We start from the raw sequence: 21,841 nt of genomic DNA, 5'->3' as shown, positions 1-21,841 counted from the left end.
CTTCCAAATGAAAAGTTGTGCATGCTATTTGCATGAACAATCGCTCTCATAAGGGAGTAAAAATGGTACTATTTTTGATACTTTCCTTTTGAACTGACAAATGTATGCACCAGCTCAAAATGAAGTATATTTTAATATTATACTGTATGTCTTCCTGTTCAACACAATTTTTTATTAGCATACATTTACATTATCATACATCACAAATAATAAAAAAAGCTTTTAACATATTTTCTAATTTCTCATTAGCTTCAAACAATGCTTGTTACGAAAAAAAAAGTTTTTGTCTTGATAATGCGTAAATCAAAATATTACTATTTATGTACATTATCACAAACAGATATCCTCGCCACTGAGTTGTGTAAGCAGCGCGAGTACACAAATGAGCTCCGTTTCTGCCTTTGAAGAAAAGGGTCCTTGTTTGCAACTGTAAGAACAGGATATTCAGGATCAGCAAATAAAGGAACAGTGGTTTTGTGGACACCTCATGGTTCAACTTCACCCTTAGTCAGGATAGATTCCCAGACTGCCCCTCTTTCTGCTGCAGTTTGAGGATAAGTTCCAGCAGGTTGATCTGCATGGTAAGCTCCTAAAAACACAGGGAGAAAGACAATTCCTCAGTCCCATCTGGCACATAAAACTAGCTCACATTAGATTACCAGGAGGCTCATGGAAATGAGTTTGGGGAAAAACTGACTGACTCAAACTTGCATCTTGATATAAAATAAATCCATGTTTTTTAAAAATATAATCCCAATACAATATAATGTGCTGGCCAAACAAGGTGGCTGGCCAAACATTTTCAAGGTGTAATGGTGAAGGAAAATGGGAAGATACTGGAACATGAACAGGATTCCCAACAGATTATTTTTACAGTGTTCATGAAAAATCAAGCTCAAGCCAGGGCAGGCAGAGAGACAGACAGACAGAAAGACAGAAAGACAGAAAGACAGAAAGACAGACAAGATCAACCTACTTTACAGATAGGAAGGAAGGAAAGAAAATCTCTCTAAAATGTTACATTTTTGGAGATGCACAGGCAATTCCAAACATTCTTCTCTTTTCTATTCCATTTCTATTCTATTTTCCTGACTGACTTTACTTTGGGCAGTGGGAGTCTGGATGACCCAACATCTTACATACAACAATAATATCAATGAAAGGAGATGGAAAGGGTGCATGAGACTACAGATCAATGTCCCTCTGTCATTGAATCACAGGAGCCATATTACTTTTCAGAGTTTTCACAGGCAAATTGTGACTGCCCTAAGAAGTTGCAGTGCAGTGCAGTGCAGTGCAGGACAGCACACGGTACAAGGTGAGCACCTGAGGGTTGGTGGTTATGTAGAACCCGGGGACGCCAGCCTTCTCCAGTGTGTTCTGTTGGTCCACCACCTTCTGGTCCATTTCCAACACAATCTTTTCATCCATCATTCTCTGCTCCTCCCTCACCCGTTGCTCCAGGGCCTGGTGAGACACAGAGAGAGCATCAACACATTTACAGGCCTGGAGTTCACCACTTCACAATAGATGCGTGTACGTAAACATTTTTAAAAAATTAACAGCTGTGATGAGGAAGCGGAAGGTACTGATTATGTGCCTACTACTAAATTTATTTACTTATTTATTAGCATGGGACAAATAAAATACTACAGGCACACTTCTAAAACAAGTGCACAGTGCACTTTCCAGTGTGCATAGCCACGGTGAAATTTCATAATGTACATATTCATTGTGTATTTTTGAAGATGATCTATACCATAGTATGATCTGTACTATACCATTTATTATATTACCAATGCATTTGAAACAAATCAAAACACAGTACTGTGCAGAAGTTTTAGACAATCCAGACTTTATTACATATGTGTTTATTTTTTTGTGTGTGTTAGTATAAAAGAACACATTTGAGATTTCCAAATATTTCCAAAACATTTAATTTAAATTTTAGAGACATTTTTGTCTTTGTTTAATTTAAAAAAGTAACATCACTGTAAGCAATTGACTAGTTTTTACATAAAAACTTGATTATGGCACTCTGAGATCAGAAGCAAGGAGCCAACCAAAGTGCAGAATAACTGTGGCAAGTTCTCCAACATGCTTGGAACAACCTCCCTGCCGATTGTCTTCTAGAACTGCAGGACAGCGTTGGCTATCTCAGAGAAGTGATGCAGTTTAAACGCCAAAGGGGGGGGGGTCACAAAAAATATTGATTTGATTCAGCTTTTAACTATTCTGCCAAATTACTAAAATGTAATGTAAAATGTACAGTACGTTTATTTAGGACCTTTCATTTAATTATTTTTGAAAGAATCTTATCTGTACAGAATGTTATACAGGTGCCTAAGACTTTTGCACAGTACTGTATGTGCCTTTCATATTCCAGCTTGCTGTAAAACAATTGGAGCAGTGATCTACAGAGTCATTTCACCCTACCCAATAACCTAAATTACTACCACACCTCTGTTTTCACATACCTCTGTCTCCCCCTGTTGGCTCATTCTCATAACTGCCAAGTTGTGCGTTTTGCAGGTCTGCAGGGCTTCTTTGTGCTTCCGAGCCAACTCCTGCTTGAGTACTGGTCCAGAAAATGACAGAGAAAGGCCGTGTAATGTCACAAATAAGGTAAAGGCAGCCAACTAGGCCACCTTCCTCCAAAGCATACATCACAAGAAACACAGACCTCTATGTTCACCGTGCAGTTTTTGCCTCTGGTTGTAAAGGTTCCTTTCTGTCAGGTGTTGTATGTCGAGCAGGCCGTGGACAATCTCGTACACTGTCCCATCGATCAAGACCAGGGCTAGGTCACTCAATGTGGTGTAGGACAGGCGCTGCTGGAAGGAGCTGGGCAGGAAAAGGAAGTGGCAGTGGTAAAGCCAGGTGAGAAATGGACAGAAAATACCTTAAATGCACCCAATCTGAGCCCAGATCCCACAGTGCCAGAGATATTTCTGGCCTTTCCCCTTGTGCCATTTGAGACTGACTGAACAATGTCATCAATTATCAACCGTCTCAGTCCGAACACTCAAAGAAACACTGAATACCTCTCGTACTCAAGTCACCTACGTTCTATAAATCTAATATAATAAGAACTCATTTTTCTACAATCTGGGAACATTTCCTTTGTGTGAAGTGGTGTCATTATTCGTATATTAAACTTATGCACTGCAGCAACAAACGCTTTTTGACCCGAAGTGTTACTTATTTTTGAACACAATATCCATGGATTCTCAGTTACAATTACCGTTCTTTTACTGTACAAAAGTACAGGCTGTTTCATCCAACAACAGCTGCAAGGATTAAGTATTAAGGATTAAGCATTAAGGATTAAGTAATTATCATGTTCGTGTCTTTTGCCCATATTAAGAATGCCGGCCAGAACATGCAAGTAGCCGTACTAATTATATTGCTTAAAGCAAAGTTTTAAGAATGCATGTTACTTCATTTATCTGGTGACAAACTCCCCTAGGGAATTAATAAAGGATTAACCCAACGTCTGTATCCAGTACCATATAAATCGTTAATAACAGAGAAAGCAACCTGACTTTAAATTCGTATTTAGGTTTAGAGAGTCTGTCACCATTTTCGCGAAGGATGCATGCTTTTATTAAAACATACAGCTAATTTTCTTACCTCGGTAAATCTTTCACGAGCGCCTGTAATTCAGACAGAAGATAGTAGTGCCTCTCCTGCTGTTTTGTAGAGTCAGTCTGCACGTCGTATGCCCCGGCATAGCCCTCCATTTAGTGGTGTCTTGAACTTGCAGAGATAAATATTTCAGATTCGCAAACTCAATTTGTGTCTACAGGTCCATAGAAAGTTACCTTGCTTAATTAAAGGCAGAACGCTTAAACACTGATTTGGCTACATCTAACTATTTAGTAAGGCAGGGCGATTGGCAGTGGGAGTTTTTGACCGTTCAACACCGAAATCATAAATGTTAGCTAATATAAGCCAACTTAGTCTGTGAAACGTCAGACAGGCACCCAATGATATTAAGTTAGCTAACTAGCTAGCTAATATCCTAACTTTAACTTCATGTCAGAGCTCATTTATACGGTAGCTAGTGTTGTAATGTTAACTGTTACCTGCTTGTTCATTAGCTAAGTAAAACACGAGCTAACGTTAGCACGGAAGCTTCCAGGTCGTTATGATAGGCTACCATCAAATTAACATTTCAATTTTAAAGAACAAACGAGCTTGCTAGCAATCTAGTCCCATCGCGCTCGCTTCACAACAACAGCGTTTATTCCTGAATTAGGACCCTTAACCAGGAGTAGGGTAGTCGTCTTTAAATATGCCTGCGCGTATCAACCACGTCAAAACATGCGCTTTGCTCTTGAGTATATGAGCAGCATGTTTGAAAATCGCATTCTACTGGTATTATGTATTACATAAACTGCTACTTAGATAACAACCTCTTTAAAATGCAATGACATTGAATTGTATTTTATTCACAGTACAGTATTGCACTGTTTTTTGCATGCGCCAGGTGGTGCAATAACACTATGGATAGACTGTATGAACCCCGCGCGATTCCTGCTGCCCATAATAAAGGGGATGTCCACCTCTAGTTTATTCGCCACTTTTCATTTCGACAAAGCCTTCAGTATAGCGGTGACGAAACTATTCTTTCTGATCCAAATTAATGTCTTCACGGTTTATGGAACAACACTCGGATATTTCCCTGCGAATTTTAGAAAGAAAACGGAATGAGGATTAATTTCTCCAATTAACTGTATCGGTATACTGTACCGGCGAGGTAACGTACACCTTGAAGTGATGAAGGTAGCTAACTTACATCAATGGCAAACAGGTAGCTAATTGTAATTAGCGACCTTGCTAGGAACCAGGGGAATTACTTGTCAAAGTCTTTAACGCTGTCCATATGTTCGGCTAATTAGTCTGTTGATTTTGGATACTGGAAATAAATTTCATATAACACATTATTCTAACATTAACTTTATTTAGAGATCATTCGGAAACGTGACTTGCTTCAATCGCTAGCACAGCTAGCTGCCGTGAGTGCGTGAAGACATGGGTGCCACGCGCCGATGCGCCTTATCATTGAGAGAAATTGGGAGAACCCAGATGTGGGGAACTACATTGTGAAGAGTCCAGCAGGGAAAACGGGAAATTTTAAAATTTGGGACTTGTCATATCAATTCAGTTATGGCCAAAAACACATCTCTGTATTTCCGAATCGTCGAAGGAAGGAATCTACCAGCAAAGGATGTGTAAGTTCTATTTACAGATCTAACATTAGGCAGGTTAGATCTTACACTGCAATTAGTGGTTATGAATAGTTTGTCTACTGTTTGTTTGTTGCGTTATTTAATTATATTCATATTCAAATGCAGACAACTTTATACAAATTCTTTGCTGCATAAATCTTTGGAAATTGAAATTCGTGATTGCAGGTAGCCAAGATTATAAAACGGAATGAACAAGTTTGGCAAAACAAAATTAATATGATAAATATGATGAAGGAATATATTGGATTTATATTTATATTTTGGATGCGTAGAGCACATGTGAACATTCCATGTCTCTAATGGAAAGTTTTGTTAAACTGCTGTTTCAAAAAGATACGTTTCGCCCTGAAATCCATTCCCAATAATGCGCAGGTAAAGGGGCGTTTGGTTATTTTGCACAGCTGAAACTGCATCTTCCGCGGACCAGCTTTCAGTAGCCAAATAGCCTCATGTCCCCGACAGAATTTGACATAGCCTAGTTAGAAATAGCTGTGAAATACAAGTTGAAAGCCACTTACTTCACAATAACTGCTCTTACCAACAAGATTGTATAAGTTGGAAAAGCCGACATCGAAATTGAAACGTTTTTAATCGACAGATCTGGTTGTCGTTCTCTTCTTATATTTTCCGTCTCTTTTAGTTCTGGAACCAGTGACCCGTACTGCATTGTAAAAGTTGACAATGAGGTTGTAGCCAGGTGAGTGTCACACTGTCAGGGTCATCTCCGTTGAATGCAGTCCCGAGTTCTGTAATTAAGTCCTGTGAGTAATTGATTATACAGAAATATTGCACATAATTAGCCTATGGTTAGTCTTATTAAATATTTGTATGCATGCATTTCTGTCTTGCTAGTAGACTTGTTTTGACTTAAACAAGTACAAATACAATATAGAATGTATTGAGAAGCACCTTGTTGAACTGAGATTTATTAAATATTTATTGAAAGGTCAAAATATTTATAGTATATTCATTCTTCATGAATTTCATATTTTAAAGTCTTCCTCTTATATTGAACTAGGGGCATGTGGGTGGCACGGTAATTGCTCTAGGTATTTATAAATTGTACTGTGCAGTGATGTTTGAGTAGAATGGATGGTGTGTGATTGTCATACCTGCGTGGGCAGCAGAGGTCTGCTGTGGGGAGTGACAGAGTGCAGCGTGGCAAGGCAAGGGCCTGCAGAGCTGGAAGGCACGTGTGATGGGGCAGGAATGTGTGTGATCTGGGCTTCAGAGCTCTCGGCATGGGGCCAACAAGTGCAGAGAACCTGATCCAGGGCTTGCCTTAAAGACACCAGCAGGTAACCATGGAGAAGGGCATAAATTATTACAGGGAGCTCCAGGAGTAGAAATGGGAGGGGGTGAGGGGAATTGTGTGTGTGTGTGTGTGTGTACGTGTGCACATGTGTGTGTGGAGCGATGGTGTGTGGTTACGGTTGGGTACCTGTCCCGGCTTTGAGCACACAGGGTGCGTTTCTGTCGAATCCACTGCCGACCTTGTTCAAACACAGACTCCCTTGTTCAAAACAAATTGTGATGTTATTGGTTCCCTGTTTTCCTTTTCCTTACGTGTGTGTGCCTGTGTGGGGGGGTTTGAATGACAGCCTGTGTTATAGGATTAGCTAAACTTTTTGTGGACTGCCGTGTGTATAGGCGAAAGCAGAACCAGTGATCAGTAAAAGTGGAAATGGCATGTTTGTCTGTTGTATTTTAATAGATGATTGAGATTCCATAAAAATATCATCTATTGTTTCTCTTCACCTAATAGTATGGAACTACAGTGGGCTCCAGAATTATTATGTTCCTACCATTTGTAATACCAAATCCCTCCCACTGTGTTGGAGCAGGATTCCAATACAGTAACAGAAATTGTATTGATGATACGTAACTATTTATTTATTTATTGAGGAACATAATAAACATAATGATAATGCTTCATGCATCTTGCTGCATATTGCTACATTTGGTGTTGCCGATATCCTGATTGAATTGCCTAGAGCCTTCAGTATATTCCCAACCCAATGCCACTCAGTCCCTGGCACGTTGTGAGGATGTTTTGATCGGCATCCTGTTATCAAACTTGCAAAATCAATGTCTATATGCATTGGATTCCAATAAGGACACATATCCAGCACCAGCCTCCTAATTCCCCAGGATGTGCAGGTGGAACTGGTGGGATTCTATTAGAAAAGCTAGAGTGTCCAATATTTTTTTCAAATGTGCACCTCTCAGAAATGAAGTTTTATTTAAAATACAAATAAGCCAAGCTTTGAGTAAATGGAATATCTCACCATATATATTAGTCCTAAAAACGACATATTTCACTGTCAAATGCACGTCCTTTTTAAACAATTTGTATTTGTTCCTGTTATGATTTGTATTGTCTGTTTATAGAGCCTTGATGTGAAATGCTTTGCGCACCATGTTTGAACAGTCCTGTGGAAAAAAAGCTTATCTGTACTCAGGTATCAGGTGTCTGTTCGATCTGTCAATTCTTGAATGGGACACTGATTGGAGCTTGTTTCCACAGGACAGCCACTGTTTGGAAGAACCTCAACCCATTTTGGGGTGAAGAGTACACCCTGCACCTCCCCATGGGGTTCCACACCCTGTCCTTCTATGTCATGGACGAGGACACGATTGGGTATGTACCCTGCACCCTGCACCCTGCATCCAGCGGTCATGGTCATGGAGTGGTCCGGGGAGGGGGGTCGGCAGCACGGTCCCCGTGTCTGGGTAAGAACAACTGCACGGGTTCATTAGCAGCGCCAGCCCAGCTGTACACGCAGGACACTGCCCTGAAGCGGTGACTGGGTGCCTCAGCTGCTAGACTGTCGAGTGAGAAGACGTGTGCTCCCAGATCGATGGAGGACATTGCAGTGAGTAGAGAGGCTCTGTAATATCATTGGCCTTTCACATTTTGGGAAACGAAAAAAATAAGGACTACGAATTTGTTGAAAAAAGTGAGAATAATAAAAATACTCAAAGGAAAAACTCCTTTGTACTGTACTTGTGCACGCTGTCTGTGGAACACTCATTCCACCATTCTGTTAGCCTCAGCACTTAGTTGGGCAGGGGATTCCTTCCTGGCAGGATCCCTCCACCTCGGGATGACTCTATGACCAATTATGGCATTGCCCTGTGGGACACATAGCCGCAGTCAACAATACCTGTGGAATGCATACATTTTTGTTTTTGAGTCTTCGGCTTCGGGTATTGTGTGTTTCTGTTTGTATGTGTGTGCATGTGCACGCTATATGCATAGTACAAGGGCTTCAAATTTCCCTCCTACAGAATTAACGATGCTTTATTCTTAAAATTGTTTTCCTGCAGTGCGAAAGGTGTAACGGAGAATGAGTGCAGTTGTGCTGTGTAAATGCGACTGGCCGCAGACAGGGATTTGCGCTTCAGTCACAGCGTCCGTGACCCGACTCGTGCAATCCAGTCAAGCGGGAGGGACACTTCTGCTCCCACACAGGCCCATATGTGCCTCTGAGTGTCTTTCTCAATTTGACTCAAATAGATGCTGTCTGTGTTGAATCATAGGACTCCTGTTTTGGATCTGTAACTAGTTTGTATGGATTTATGTGGTGAACTATGCTGTTAGGTGCCATCTTACACTCAACAAAATTGTAGCTACATGTCAGGCCATTGCCGTCAGTATTCAGCTTGTTTACGAGCCACCAAAAGCTGTTCTCTAGAATGTCTCAGTACAGATCGCATTTGTCGTGACTCATACATATGGCTTGATGACTAGACCTAACCTGGGCTTGATTTCAAGGTTTTTGTAAAACAAATAAAAAAAATAACGGCTGGTGTTTGGTAGTCAAACATACTATGTAAATGACACAAACAAGGCTGACAGCCTTCCCTGGGTTGAATGTTTTTACAGATGCTCACATGTTTTTCAGTCAGTGTCTTGCCACAGGTGAGGGGGTGGAGCCTCAGCAGTCAGGATCAATGTGTGTGGCTCACAGCAGTGTGTCACTCAGGCTGTGGGCAAAGCCTGTCATGTCCTCAATAGAAAATAAATGTCAACATGGCAGGTGCTGAGACAAACCGGGAAATGAAATATTCTTGTTTTCTGACTTGCTCTCCATCTCCCTCTCCTTGTCTCTCCCTCTCCCGCCCTCTCAATAAATGGCATCTAGGGGTGTTCTCTCACAAATTACTGGAGATTTACCTCAATGGTCATTTAAGTGTTCATCCATTTGCAACTCAAAATAGGTTTTGTTTAAAAAGAACCCAGGGATTTCCACAGAACCAACCACACAGCATGTCTGTGTCTGTGTAAATATTATTAACACTATGTCTGTGTAAATAATGATGTGTAAATAATACTTCACGTAGTCTCATGTATATGTGCACACATATCACATTAAAGCTCTATTTGGCAGTTACATTTGTGAAATCTCAAGTTTCTTTTGTCTCTTGTCTTTCAATCTGTCTGTCTGCTAGCCACGATGACGTCATCGGGAAGATCTCTCTGAGCAAAGAGGCCATCGCAGCCCAGCCTAAAGGTACAACAGCAGCACGTTCAAATGACCCACATGGCAGAGACACCTGCAAACCACGGGAAACCGCTGCGTCACAAAGCACTTCATTGTACCTTTCATGAATCCCTCATACATTTTTTAGCAGTTTTTGTTATGGAAGGTTTCTAAGGGTAAATGTAAAGGTAAATGTACGTAGCTGCATGTACATATGTTTTTTCTTAAAAACGACTTTTTGTTTGCCGTTTATGTTTTCTCCTTCAATGAAAATTGTATGTTTTTGTCCCCAAGGGGGTGAACACCAGCTCAAATATCCTTCTAAAACACTGCACAGTCACTGCCCCGTAGGCCTTTGTGCAACTAGCATAGCTGGTACAGGGCCGTGTTCCATGAAGCAGGATTACCAGTTAGCCAGAGTAAAAACCTGGAACAGCTCTATTTACTTCAGTCCATGTTCCAGATTTGAGGGGGTTTAGGCAGTTATCCAGCTAACTCAGTAATCCTGCTTTGCGTAACAGGCCCCAGGTGGCAGGCATGTAAATGTGGATAGCCAACAACTGTCAATACTGTCACTGTCAGCACTGCACTGACACAAGTGCACACTCAGGAGCTTTCACATACATATGCGCTTTCACTATGTCTAGCAATAAATTACAGCTGTTTTTTTTCATTGTCAGCCTTCACTATCATGACCGTTTATTTCCCAGACATGTGGCACTGCGGTGACGCTGATATGCTGTGCTCAGGGTCACTGCTCTGCCCTAACCAGGCTGGTGCCATATGACATCACTGCACAAAAGGTCACCCAGAGCAGGATTCCCATGACCCCAGAGCATCATGGGATATTATCAGGATGGAGTGGGATGACGGATGAGATGAGCTGTAGATGGAGTCCTGAACGTTTGCTTTGACATTTTCACATAGTGTAGCAGCAGCTTGATGTATGTATTATGTATTCGGTCACTTCGTCATTTTGTCATCTTAGCCACTGGGAACCTCTTCACCCCTTGATTTACCTACCTACAAATTCATTATACTATGATGTGTATTAAAGTGATACCATACAGTATTTCTCTTTGAAATACTACAGTATATACCAGAAAGTAGTGCATGTGGAACAGTTTATATTTATACTACATGAATAGACCTTCTAAAATGTTATCTCTTAAATAGTTTTCTCAATATTTATCTGTACATGTAGTATTACATACATGTGTTCACATTGGTCTGGTGATACTGTTGAAGCCATGTTGTTGGTAACGATCATTCTGAGCTTCCACTTCAAACGTTGTGCCTTGCCATGGCAACACAACCTACTGCTGCTTCATTCCGCGCAAACTTATTGGACAGACATGAAAGGATTTTCTCCAATGAAACAGAAAACCACACATTGGGTAATACACCAGTTGCTGTGCACCTAAATGTTAATCTGTTATTTGTTTCCGTCAGGAAAAACGGCAGAGAAATATGGATTGCAAGTGACTAAATTGAGCTAATGAGCTACCACACCTTCAGTGAAGTGTTGCTTTTTTATCTTGGCAACGGTTCTCTGAGTCACAGCAAACACCCACAAAGTGGGAAAAATTAATAACTCTAGCAATTTGTGAATGTTAAATTTCACAGATAAAATAATAAAAAAACATAAGTTCAGCTTAAATTACGGTTTAGAGAGAAAAGTGTAGTCTGCATAGTACCAGTAAATCAGTTATTTTTGGTGCTTTTACCAGACTCACTGCATCGCACGTCAATGCTGTTCCCCAGAGAAGCTTCTCCTGTCGCCCCCCTCCAATTCCTGTTATTTCTGCTTGCTTCACATCACCAGCAAATGGCTTCTCTCTCCTGGGATCATGGGAATCCTCATGTCTCCTGTGACCAATAAGAGACTACCATGAGACCCCCTTTTTTCAAAACAATTTATGCAGGATAGAAATTGTATATGTGCATCACATGCTGTGTGTTGTGGTCTTGTATTTTAAATCAAGAAGAGTGTAAATAACAGTCACCAATGACACATCAATTCCTTTTATTGTAATCCATATGCTGTGTGTAGTTGAATGTTAATAAATAATTATTTGATGGTGAATAGATGGCAAACAAACAGGAGACACATTTTACTTTAACCAATAGGAAACAGAAAAAAAAACGAGCAGGTAAATAGTAAATGGCTGGCATTTATATAGCACCTTTATTCAAAGCGCTGTACAATTGATGCTTCTCATCCACTCATTATAATACACACACTCACACCGATGGCGATTGCCGAATGGCGGGTTGGGATCAAACCAGCAACCCTCCGACTGCCAGATGACTGCTCTTACCACCTGAGCAAATGTCGCATCCTAGGTGACGTCTTCATTATTCATATTGAACCAAGTCACGTGACACATACCTGTGCCCCGATTCCAGAAAAACAGTTGCAGTCCCTACAACAGGGCGGATGGCCATTACATTTCATTATTGGCATTTGGCAGACGCTCTTATCCAGAGCGACATACATTTGATTAGACTAAGCAGGAGACAATCTTCTCCTGGAGCAATGCAGGGTTAAGGGCCTTGCTCAAGGGCCCAACAGCTGTGCAGATGTTATTGTGGCTGCACCGGGATTAGAACCACCGACCTTGCGTGTCCCAGTCATTTACCTTAACCACTACACTACAGGCTGCACCTTGTCTTGCAGTGAGTTGAATCAGAGCTCCATGTATTTTTGAGATAGATTGAACAAGCAGTCCATTTGGTTGCAAGTGGCAATGATTGCGTGGCTATAACTTTGTGTAACATGGGTTTGTAAGCACATATAATTTACTGCATCACTTTGCATCTCTTCCCTGATTCACAGTGTGGTGTCTGAAATACAATGGTGATGTGCATCCTGTTGACATTTAAGAGGTTTACAATGTTCCCACCCTCAGGCCTGGATAACTGGCTGAACCTGACACGGGTGGACCCAGATGAGGAGGTGCAGGGGGAGATCCACCTTGCCTTGGAGCTGCTGAGGGAAGCCCAGCGGACTGGCCTGCGGTGCCATGTGATCGAGGCCAGGTGAGCGTGCACGACCTGCACTCTGCACCTGGCCCACCAGGGCGTGCCTGCAATAACTGAACTCTCCTATAGCTTATAATATAATAATAATAATACGTTTTTTAGCTGATGCTTTTATCCAAAGGGACTTACAGTTGATTAGACTAAGCAAGGCCCCAATAGCTGTGCATTTCTCTAGTGGCTACACCGGGGCTTGAAGCACCAAACTTCCGGGCCCCAGTCATGTATCATGTAAGCCACAGACTACAGTAATTTCACTAAAAGTCACGACACAGTAAACGGCAAACACACATTACCTTAACCTTTTTGGCACGTGTAATGCCAAGATGAGCACAACTTCTTTGAAGAGATAGTTGACTTTCTGGAGTTTCTTTGATATAACTCTAGTTTACAAGCTGTTTTAGAGTTACTGTATTTTCTTGCTTAAAATAACTCAGTATAGCAGCCATTATAAACCCCACAGGTTGTCTAGGTGTTTAGGTATCTAAAATAGCCTTCATCACACCCAGAAATGGCTAGGCCAATTACAAAATACACTAAAGCTGAAAAATTATAAAAACTCCATAAAGTGACCTATCCCTTTAACATCTTTAAAGGGGTCAATGAAGTTTATTTCTGTTTCTTTCCCTTGTGGAGGACTGGACCTGGTAATATCCACAATGCTTTAATTTATCAACTGAAAATGTAGATTTGGGTAAAATCGTCTGACCTTATGATAAGGTAATCCTGCGTTACAGGGTGGTAAGGCTTCATATTTTTCTCCAGATATTGCAGAATATGTACCCAGCTAACTGAGGTTAATTGGATGGCGAAAGACTTTGCAGAGATGAAAGTATAATGTGTGCCCATAGTATACGATTAGTGAAGCCAACAGTAGACATCATTAGCTGGGTGGAGACCAAATCCTGGCAGCACGGGGATTAACCAATGGAGCGATTGATTCTGGATATAAGACCACTCATTGGGCCTCGAGACCATTAGTGAAAGCAGAATTCAGCCATTGAAAAAGACAGATGCATAAGGTGATTCTCCTCAGACCTGGCCAGCTTTCAGCAGTGCAAACGTGCATGATGACCTTCATTTTATTTTTATTTGTTTCTGCTTTTACGAACTCTCATGTGTCAACCCCGTCTGCCAACAACCTTGGATCCCACACGGGAGCGCGAGCCAAGATCAGCCCTCACAGCAGACGCAGTTTGGCTTTGAGCTGAATCAACGATCTCCTTTGTTCAAAAAAAAAGTTAAAACAAGTTAAGAAAATTAAGATATCAGGGAATGTGATGTGTTGGTGGTCGGCCCGCCTGTCACGCACGCTGATCGATGACCAGCTGATCAACTGAAACCTGGTGGTGAGAGAGAGTGGTAGAGGGGGAGGGAGAGAAATAGTGGTAGAGAGAGGGGAGAGATGGTGAGAGAATGGTAGAGAGGGAGAGAGAGTGGTAGAGAGAGAAGTGAGGGAGGTAACGAGAGGTAAAGTGAGGGGGGAGATGGTGAGAGTGGTAGAGAGAGGGAGAATGAGAGAGTGGTAGAGAGAGGGAGAATGAGAGTGGTAGAGAAAAGGGAGAGATGGTGAGAGAATGGTAGAGAGGGAAAGAGAGTGGTAGAGAAAGAAGTGAGGGAGGTAACGAGAGGTAAAGTGAGGAGGGAGAATGAGAGAGTGGTAGAGAGAAGGCAGAGATGGTGAGAGTGGTAGAGAGAAGGGAGAGATGGTGAGAGTGGTAGAGAAAAGGGAGAGATGGTGAGAGAGATATAGAGAAAGGAGGGGAGGGTTGATTGAGGGCTGAGGGACACAGTATCACAGAGGCCTGCATGTTGTCCCTATGAGCAGTGGGCAGTGCGATGCGGCTTTAGTCACAGCGGAACGAGAGGCCAGCTGATGCACGTGCACTGTAATCACCACGGCTGTAGGCGAGGCAGTTCCACGCGCTTTTATTTCTGGAGACCTGAGCCGACATCTGCCCCCCGACCACGCTCTCTCACATACGCACTCATCAGGCGCAAAGCGGCTGGCCGGAGCCCCCTCACTCAGCCGAACGTGTCAGAAAGACTTCTGCTGGAGGAGCGCCTCCCCCTCCCCGTGTCTAATTATCACGACGGCCCAGTGAGTCACTTTCCCAGCCCTTCGCCCTGGGGAAAGCAAGGCTGGATTTCATCAGTCACACGGCTCCGCGCTCGAAGCCCGCTCTGTCAGAAGTGTTAAAACGCAGCACTCCTGCCCACGGCCTGTCAGCAGGAGCAGGGGCGCCTGGGGTGGAGGGCGTGAGAGTGTCCTGCCTGCGCGGAGATCGTGGAGATTAAGACACCGCTGACCTGACATCCTGCTCCAGGTGCATCCTCCCTCGTGCCAGCTGCTTGTGCGTAGCAACGCCGTCTTTGTGCTGGGATATTTCAGGACAGTGGCCCCACTGCAAAAAAAGTGTCTTAAAAAGTGTTTTAGTCTTGTAATGACACTTACAATCTTTGAAGAATATACTTGTTTTTAGTTACTATGTGCTCGACAGGTGAAATTTTCTTACCCCATTGAAAAATCCTGAAATGAGTCACACTTTCTCACCCGTTGGTAGTGTTTTTGTCTTATTCAGCAAAAATGAAAGTAATATAAATTGCATTTTAACTCCAAATATAAGACAAAAATACTTGTTGAGATTGACTTTTTTTTGGGTTTTGCAGTGCCTGTGGATACACAGTGCCTGTGGAATTAGCAATGAGCCTAGCTTTCCTGTGCCTCTGTGAGGTATCATTCTTATTTTATTGGCCAGCACGCTGGAGGACTGCGTGTCTTGTACAGTTGGTGCAGGCACAGTACAGATGTAGCTGCCAGTGTCCCACTTCCTTTTGCCAAGCTGTGGCCCCATGTACACATCGTTTACACAGACAGCTAGTGCTTTAACACTCCCGAGAACCTCAGTGGAATACATTTAATCCTTTATTCAACCAGGGGTGATCCATTGAGAACATGTTCTCTTTTGCAAGGATGCACTGAGAACAGTTGCAAGACAGAGATTTTTTCCCCCATTTTGGCCCTGGAGAGAATGATAAGCCTTCTACAAGCCGCATCGTCTCAAACGCCCTGTGACCGTGACTCAGAGGTGATCAGGGCACTGTGTATGAGGCGATCCTTAGCCCTGCTGAGTACCTCCCCCACCCTTGGAGCAGCGAGCCCAATTATGCCACTCCCTTGTGTGCCAGCCAGACTCAGCTTTGACAGGTCTGGGACATGAACCCCAGTCCTCTGTGTGCAACTGCATGAAGGTCTGATGCTTTAGCAGGTCTGGGATGTGAACCCCAGTCCTCTGTGTGCAACTGCATGAAGGTCTGATGCTTTAGCAGGTCTGGGATGTGAACCCCAGTCCTCTGTGTGCAACTGCATGAAGGTCTGATGCTTTAGCAGGTCTGGGACGCAAACCCCAGTCCTCTGTGTGCAACTGCATAAAGGTCTAACGCTTTAGCAGGTCTGGGACGCGAACCCCAGTCCTCTGTGTGCAACTGCACACACATAATTAATGTGTTGTATTAATTACCAGCACACACATCACACACCACATTCGCTGCCATTACTTTTTCCCCCAAAGAATGTGTACTGTGAGTGCAGACTGCCTGGTGAAGAGCAATATTCGGAATTGTTGAGAAAGGATTGTAATTGCGCACTTGCCTTTTCTTTTCTTTTTTTCCTCCACAGGGACCTGGCCCCTCGGGATATCTCTGGAACGTCCGACCCGTTTGCTAAGGTCCTCTTCAACAACCACAGCGCAGAAACTTCGGTGAGGAGGGAGGGTCTGAGGAACACCAGTATTTGGCGGTTAGCACGTTGTGGTTAGCACTACGCCTGTAAAGCTAGTGGTCAAGATGTTCTCATACAAGAGCAGCAGCCTATTGAGAGAGTGTTAAAGAAAGAGCTCATTTAGAGGCTGGGCTCAACAGGAACCTGTTTTTATGCTCTACATCAAGGATTACATATCCAGGGATGAAGACGTGACAGAAATTGTCATAATGTTGTAAGGTGTTTGTTTACTTGGCATTTAAAAGCCAGAGACCAGGCTAAGTGAGATAATCATGTCCCTGACGAGCACAGAGTGCCAGGAGCTAATGTTCTAACACTAAAACACTGGTAGATGAGTCAAATTTTCAGTCAAACATATTTTATAGCCCTCTTGCAGAAAGGATTACGTGCTTTAAATACTAAATGAAATTCACCGTGATCAGAATGTTTGTGTCAATGCTGATCATGAATAATTCATAAATTGGCTTTTGGAGAAGGGAGGCAGTTTTCTCATTTAACATCAACAAAGAAGTACATTTTCCTGCCTTGTATTTTTAAAGGAAGATGGTACCAAAAGGAGTGATAATCCTTGTACCCGCTGTTCCTTTTTTTACGATGTAAATTCATGGGAGATGTCTAACAATGAAACCTCACAAGTTATCACTGTACACATCCTATGGGGTTCTGGAGAACACATTTGGTATTCATGATGTCACCGAGTCCGGCCAAGGTTGGAACGTGGTCAGCTAGATTCAGGGGTCATGTTGGCGTCTAAAATTCTCTGCTGAGTATTGCCCCTGCAGTCACCAGGGAGAAAAAATGAGTCTTGTTTTTGCCAGATCATCAAAAAGACCCGTTTCCCACACTGGGGGGAGCAGCTGGAGTTGGAGTTGGATGTGGAGGAGGTGACGGAGGGGGCCAGCCTCACCCTGGAAGTGTGGGACTGGGACATGGTGGGCAAGAACGACTTCCTGGGGAAGGTATCCTGGCTTAAAATTCTCTCCTCACACTCATATGTCTCCGATAAAAAGACGAAACAGGTGTGTGTTAACATGCAGAATAGCATCCTAAAAGCCCACTCAGATTTCTGAGTGGCTAATGAATGGGCACACTAAAAACCCACTCAGGGGTGCCAGCGATTGGCAGGATCGAAGGTACCACTCAGTGAGCACACTTGAGCTCTGTGTACATTACATTGCATTCCATTCGTTATTTAGTTGACAAATTTATCCAAAGTGATTTACAGTTGATTTGTCTAAGTAGGGGCCAATCCCCAATGGATCCTACTGTACTTACACTGGGGTTTGAACCACCAACCTTCTGGGTCCCAGTCAAGCAATGTAGCCACGAGGCTATAGGCTGCTGTATGTACAGGAGATATTGTGTAATTGTGAGACATAAAAACATAGACGTGTTGTTTTCCTGTGCACTGCTCGATAGGTGGAAATCCCTCTCACCTGCCTGTACAAGACCCCTCTGTTGCAGGGCTGGTTCCGGCTCTTACCGCTGGGGAACACTGAGGATGATGCAGGGTAAGGCCTGGTCTTTGCCTCAAAACTGTGTGTATGTGTTTGTGTTTGCATACGCATGAACATATACGTGTGCGTTTGCGAGAGAGAGGGGGGGTGATAGGGAGAAGAGTCCCTATTCTGCAATACGTGTACGGTTTGTAAATCTAAACTATCTGGCCAGGAAGTCGAGAGAAAAAAAGGAAGATAGCGGAGGGTGGGGGGGGGAGATTTATAGGGAGAGTCGGGGAATAAGAGAGAGTTGTGTGAACATGTTTTTCCTTCTGTTCTGAAAGGTTGGACAATTGCAGGTGACAGCAGACATTTGCGACTTGATTTAAGGATGTCTCACTCCCACTCCTTAATGTCATGGGCCAGCTTTGACGTCACTGCATCGGCTGTAGTGTCAGAGGTGCCCCTCTTCCGTCAGCAGAATGGCAGCCTGCTGAATAGATGGGCCAATACTTTCTGGGAGAGGAGAGAACTAAAGGATACCTCTCTCTCTCTCTCTTCCTCCTTTATCAGTCTGCATAATGTTTTAGTCACTCAGTTCAATGAAAAACTCTATATTAGCATACAAAAGCTCTTAAAAAAAGAAACAATGCATTGGTACCTTTCAGCAGCTCCAGTCACTTTCTTAATAGTCGCATATAAATAGCAGTAATTATAAAAGAATAAAAGTAATAGTGCATAGCTTATTTGGTCTTCGTGGTCTCTGTCTGTCAGGCTCAGACAGACTTGGACTGTTGAATCCCCTCCTGGGGATTCACTCATATCATTGTAAAACTTGGGAATGTTATTTATTAATTTATTTCAGCTTTTGTCACACAAACGTCCTCTGATTTATTTGTACTTCTAACAATGAAAGTCCCCTTTTCCCTATTCCTCTTTTCCTCTCTGGCTTTTTCCGGGCCATCTCCCTTGAGAGTGGAGTGAAACAGGACACTCGCAGGCTTAGCAGACATCTGTTCAGCAGTGATAACACTCGGAAAGCACACGTCTGTCCTGAACGTGAGCTTGAACCCCAACCAGCGGTTCATTAGAGTGAGTCACTCACAGAGGGTGTCTCCCTTTTGAAAGCACACATTTATTTTCTACATGGCAGGAGGGAGATTACAGCGAAAGTCAGAACTGAAGGGTTGTGCCGTGGGTAATCTCCTTTTCAGACTAAACACCCCATGCTCTATTTCCTGCAGGTCATTTCTGTATTCATATTGAGTAGAACCTAGTTTGAATCCACTGTAATTTGTAAATGCCCAGATTTTCTGTATTGAAGTGACGCAGGTTGGGCTGACACAAATTATCTGGGTTGTGCGATAAAACGAAATTAAAATGAAACGGAACGGGACTAATGGCACCTGTGTGATATGTGTGCTGGTTCGAATATGTGAAGGGGAGACAGGTGGGTTCTCTCCTGATACCGTTGGAAAACCGCCTTGAAATGTGATAAGGGACACCCCTTCCAGAGGAGGATGTGGTTGGGTCCTGATGGCCCGGTGATGTGTATGTGCTGGAGTGGGTGTTTCAGATGCTGGTATATATGGGAGGCTGGGATGCTTCTGAGGCCCTCTGTCTCTCTCACAGGGGTAAACTGGGGGCCCTGCGGCTGAAGGTTCGGCTGGTGGAGGACCGTATCCTGCCCTCCATGTACTACCAGCCCCTCATAGACCTGCTGGTGGAGTCGGTCATCTCTCCTGCAGAGGTCAGGGTCTTCAGCTGTCAGCCTGTCAACGAATGGCCTGGAGACTAGCCTAAATTATCAGCAGGGATGATGTAGAGAACACTGGAACCTGTTATCATAAATACTGCATTCTGTGTTCAGTGCATGGACATGGCTCCCATGAGGGGGTGACAGACGACATGCCACCATTTCGGAAAACATCAAATGGTCAACAATATCAATATCATGTTGCATGGGGTGGTAATGTTAGTGTCCCCCCCTCCCCCCATCTTACCATACCGAATGGGATCCTCACCATGCCAGACATGAAGGGTGGCAGGATTGGCTGGTTGATTATTGGGTTGGTTTCTGGTTGGTCAGATGCCTTGAGTCTGCCTGTATCAGCCTCTCAGCCAGTGTCTTCTCTCTGCTGGTGGACCGTGCAGCGGAATAAATAAAAAGATTTTCAGTCACATTACAAGACCAAGACAGACGATTGCAGTGCATATACACACCGTCTCATCTTGCATTTCCTCCCACAGGTGGAGGACACCACCCCTCTGACCATGCTAGAGGAGGTAACCACCGTGGAGAGCCGACAAGATGTCGCCATGACGCTGGTTAAGATCTATCTGGGGCAGGGGCTGGTGGTGCCCTTCCTGGACTACCTCAATACCCGTGAGGTCAACCACACTAGTGAGACCTGGGATAGATTGGGATGGGGTGGGATAGGGTGGGGTTAACCCTTTAACAATTTTTTACCATTTTAAGAGTCGGTTCTTTTGAATGTTTTTTCAAAATTCAGTCAGTATTCTAGAACTTTCAATTACCAGCAGCCATTGTTGCATGAGCATTAGAATGTTCAGTTAAGAACATTCTAATCACAAATGTGTGATTAGAATTCTGTTAGTAACATTCTCATCACATATTTGTGATTAGAATTTTCAGTTAAAAACATTCTCATCACATATTTGTGATCTTCCACCTTATGGTGCTTCTGTCCAGCCTACTCCAGGCAGGTCTCCATGGGGATGTGTTGGAGGACAGTAAGGGTAGAGCTGCATGTCTGTGCTCTGTGAGAATGCGAGTTTGCACTGAGCGCGCTCAGGAGTGGAGAGAGTCACCTGCGCGGGCTGCAGTGCACGTCCCACAGAGTGGCGCGAGTGCCGTTGGTATTTAACTGTGATTTGACAGCTGGTCTCTAAGGCACCGCAGCCGCACTGTGTGTGGGCGGCGTAGCCGTACTGCCTGCGTGCCCAGGCTATATTTATCTGTCAGCAGCCTCGGTAGCTCCCATGATTCTTCACTCACTTTATTCATTCTTTCTGCTTTTTAATTGAGCTTTTTATTTCTCCGTCTTCACGGGCTGCCTCTCCTTTCACTCGGTTCTTCCTACCTATACGTTGTATTAATTACAGCAGTGCGGGGGTGACAGTGCCTTAAGTTTCCATAGCAACTCCACAGGAAACTGATTTAAGAGGGAGTGCACTGATCACAAGATCAGAATAGATAAGCCAACAGAAGAGGAAAAATGATTACATGCAGAACACACAGTGCTGCGATCGTGTTTGAATTTAACACTTTCTGCTCCATAGAATCTCTCCAAACCAAACTGCACATTGTACCCACAGTCCCAGCCACCAATGAATAACACCAACCTGCAGGCCTACAAAAAATACTCTTTTGTCAGCTAGGCAACAAGGCACTGTCGCCATGACAACACCAATGTCTCCCTTGAGGGGTAAAGGTTATTTTCGGTAAGCGTGGAAATGATGAGGTCACTCGGCATATTTTTTCAGTTATACATTGTTTCAAAGATATCTTCTCAGGGAAGGTGTCAGGGGCGTAGGATGAGGCATCCATCCTCATAACCCTTTTTAAATTAATTAATTCTAATTATTTATGTAGCACATATGCCATTTTTATCCTTATTGGAAAATGTATCCTTTTATAATGAATCAAGTAATTAGTTTTCTTTAATGAGCACGGATCGTAGTGATGGGGTAGTCATTTGTCGCCACAGTAACCTCATGATGTCAGAACTCCTTTGTTATGGGCACCATGTGCAGATAAGAAAGACAGCAAAGTTACATTAAGTTTCTAATTGTATTTCTACCTAATTCTATCAG

The 21,841-nt window shown here is 43.3% G+C and overlaps 2 protein-coding genes across 5 annotated transcripts in view; one reads left to right on the top strand and one right to left on the bottom strand.

Annotated features, from left to right (window-relative positions):
- Positions 1-114: 114 nt before the first annotated feature.
- dgcr6 (DiGeorge syndrome critical region gene 6) lies at positions 115-4,253 on the bottom strand. 2 transcript variants are annotated; one of them, XM_061261411.1, is made up of 6 exons: positions 4,089-4,253; positions 3,634-3,759; positions 2,684-2,844; positions 2,478-2,578; positions 1,327-1,467; positions 115-589 (listed from the first exon to the last, which is right to left on the bottom strand). In XM_061261411.1, exons 2-6 carry the CDS (start codon positions 3,741-3,743, stop codon positions 509-511), a joined length of 594 nt encoding a protein of 197 aa, XP_061117395.1. In that variant the 5' UTR covers positions 3,744-3,759; positions 4,089-4,253; the 3' UTR covers positions 115-508. The 2 variants fall into 2 exon arrangements, with proteins under 2 accessions (XP_061117395.1, XP_061117396.1); XM_061261412.1 differs by having other exon boundaries at positions 2,696-2,844; positions 3,634-4,253.
- A 346-nt stretch (positions 4,254-4,599) lies between these two features.
- LOC133140340 (rasGAP-activating-like protein 1) overlaps positions 4,600-21,841 on the top strand; it is a 33,438-nt gene continuing 16,196 nt past the window's right edge. Inside the window, exons 1-11 of one of the 3 annotated variants that reach the window (XM_061260213.1) lie at positions 4,600-4,762; positions 4,972-5,237; positions 5,896-5,952; positions 7,783-7,896; positions 9,711-9,772; positions 12,655-12,784; positions 16,464-16,545; positions 17,384-17,524; positions 17,985-18,076; positions 19,637-19,754; positions 20,255-20,408. In XM_061260213.1, the coding sequence (XP_061116197.1) occupies positions 5,173-5,237; positions 5,896-5,952; positions 7,783-7,896; positions 9,711-9,772; positions 12,655-12,784; positions 16,464-16,545; positions 17,384-17,524; positions 17,985-18,076; positions 19,637-19,754; positions 20,255-20,408 (1,015 nt within the window). In that variant the 5' untranslated portion in view covers positions 4,600-4,762; positions 4,972-5,172. Of the gene's footprint in view, positions 4,763-4,971; positions 5,238-5,895; positions 5,953-6,382; positions 6,554-7,782; positions 7,897-9,710; positions 9,773-10,923; positions 11,140-12,654; positions 12,785-16,463; positions 16,546-17,383; positions 17,525-17,984; positions 18,077-19,636; positions 19,755-20,254; positions 20,409-21,841 lie in introns of those variants that run through there. The other 2 variants (XM_061260214.1, XM_061260215.1) reach the window with 2 other exon arrangements.

Source organism: Conger conger, chromosome 11 (genome assembly GCF_963514075.1).
Source record: "Conger conger chromosome 11, fConCon1.1, whole genome shotgun sequence".
NCBI lineage: Eukaryota > Metazoa > Chordata > Actinopteri > Anguilliformes > Congridae > Conger > Conger conger.
Note: the sequence above shows the minus strand (reverse complement) of the source record. Positions and strands in the feature narration are given on the sequence as shown.

Bases quoted from the DNA above. Each gene is read 5' to 3' on its own strand.
- dgcr6 (XM_061261411.1), bottom strand. From the start codon at position 3,743: ATGGAGGGCTATGCCGGGGCATACGACGTGCAGACTGACTCTACAAAA. The intron at 1,468-2,477 runs GTATGTGAAAAC...GTGTCTCACCAG, and splicing joins GCCAACAGGGGGAGACAGAG to GCCCTGGAGCAACGGGTGAG. The intron at 590-1,326 runs GTGCTCACCTTG...CTGTGTTTTTAG, and splicing joins ACATAACCACCAACCCTCAG to GAGCTTACCATGCAGATCAA.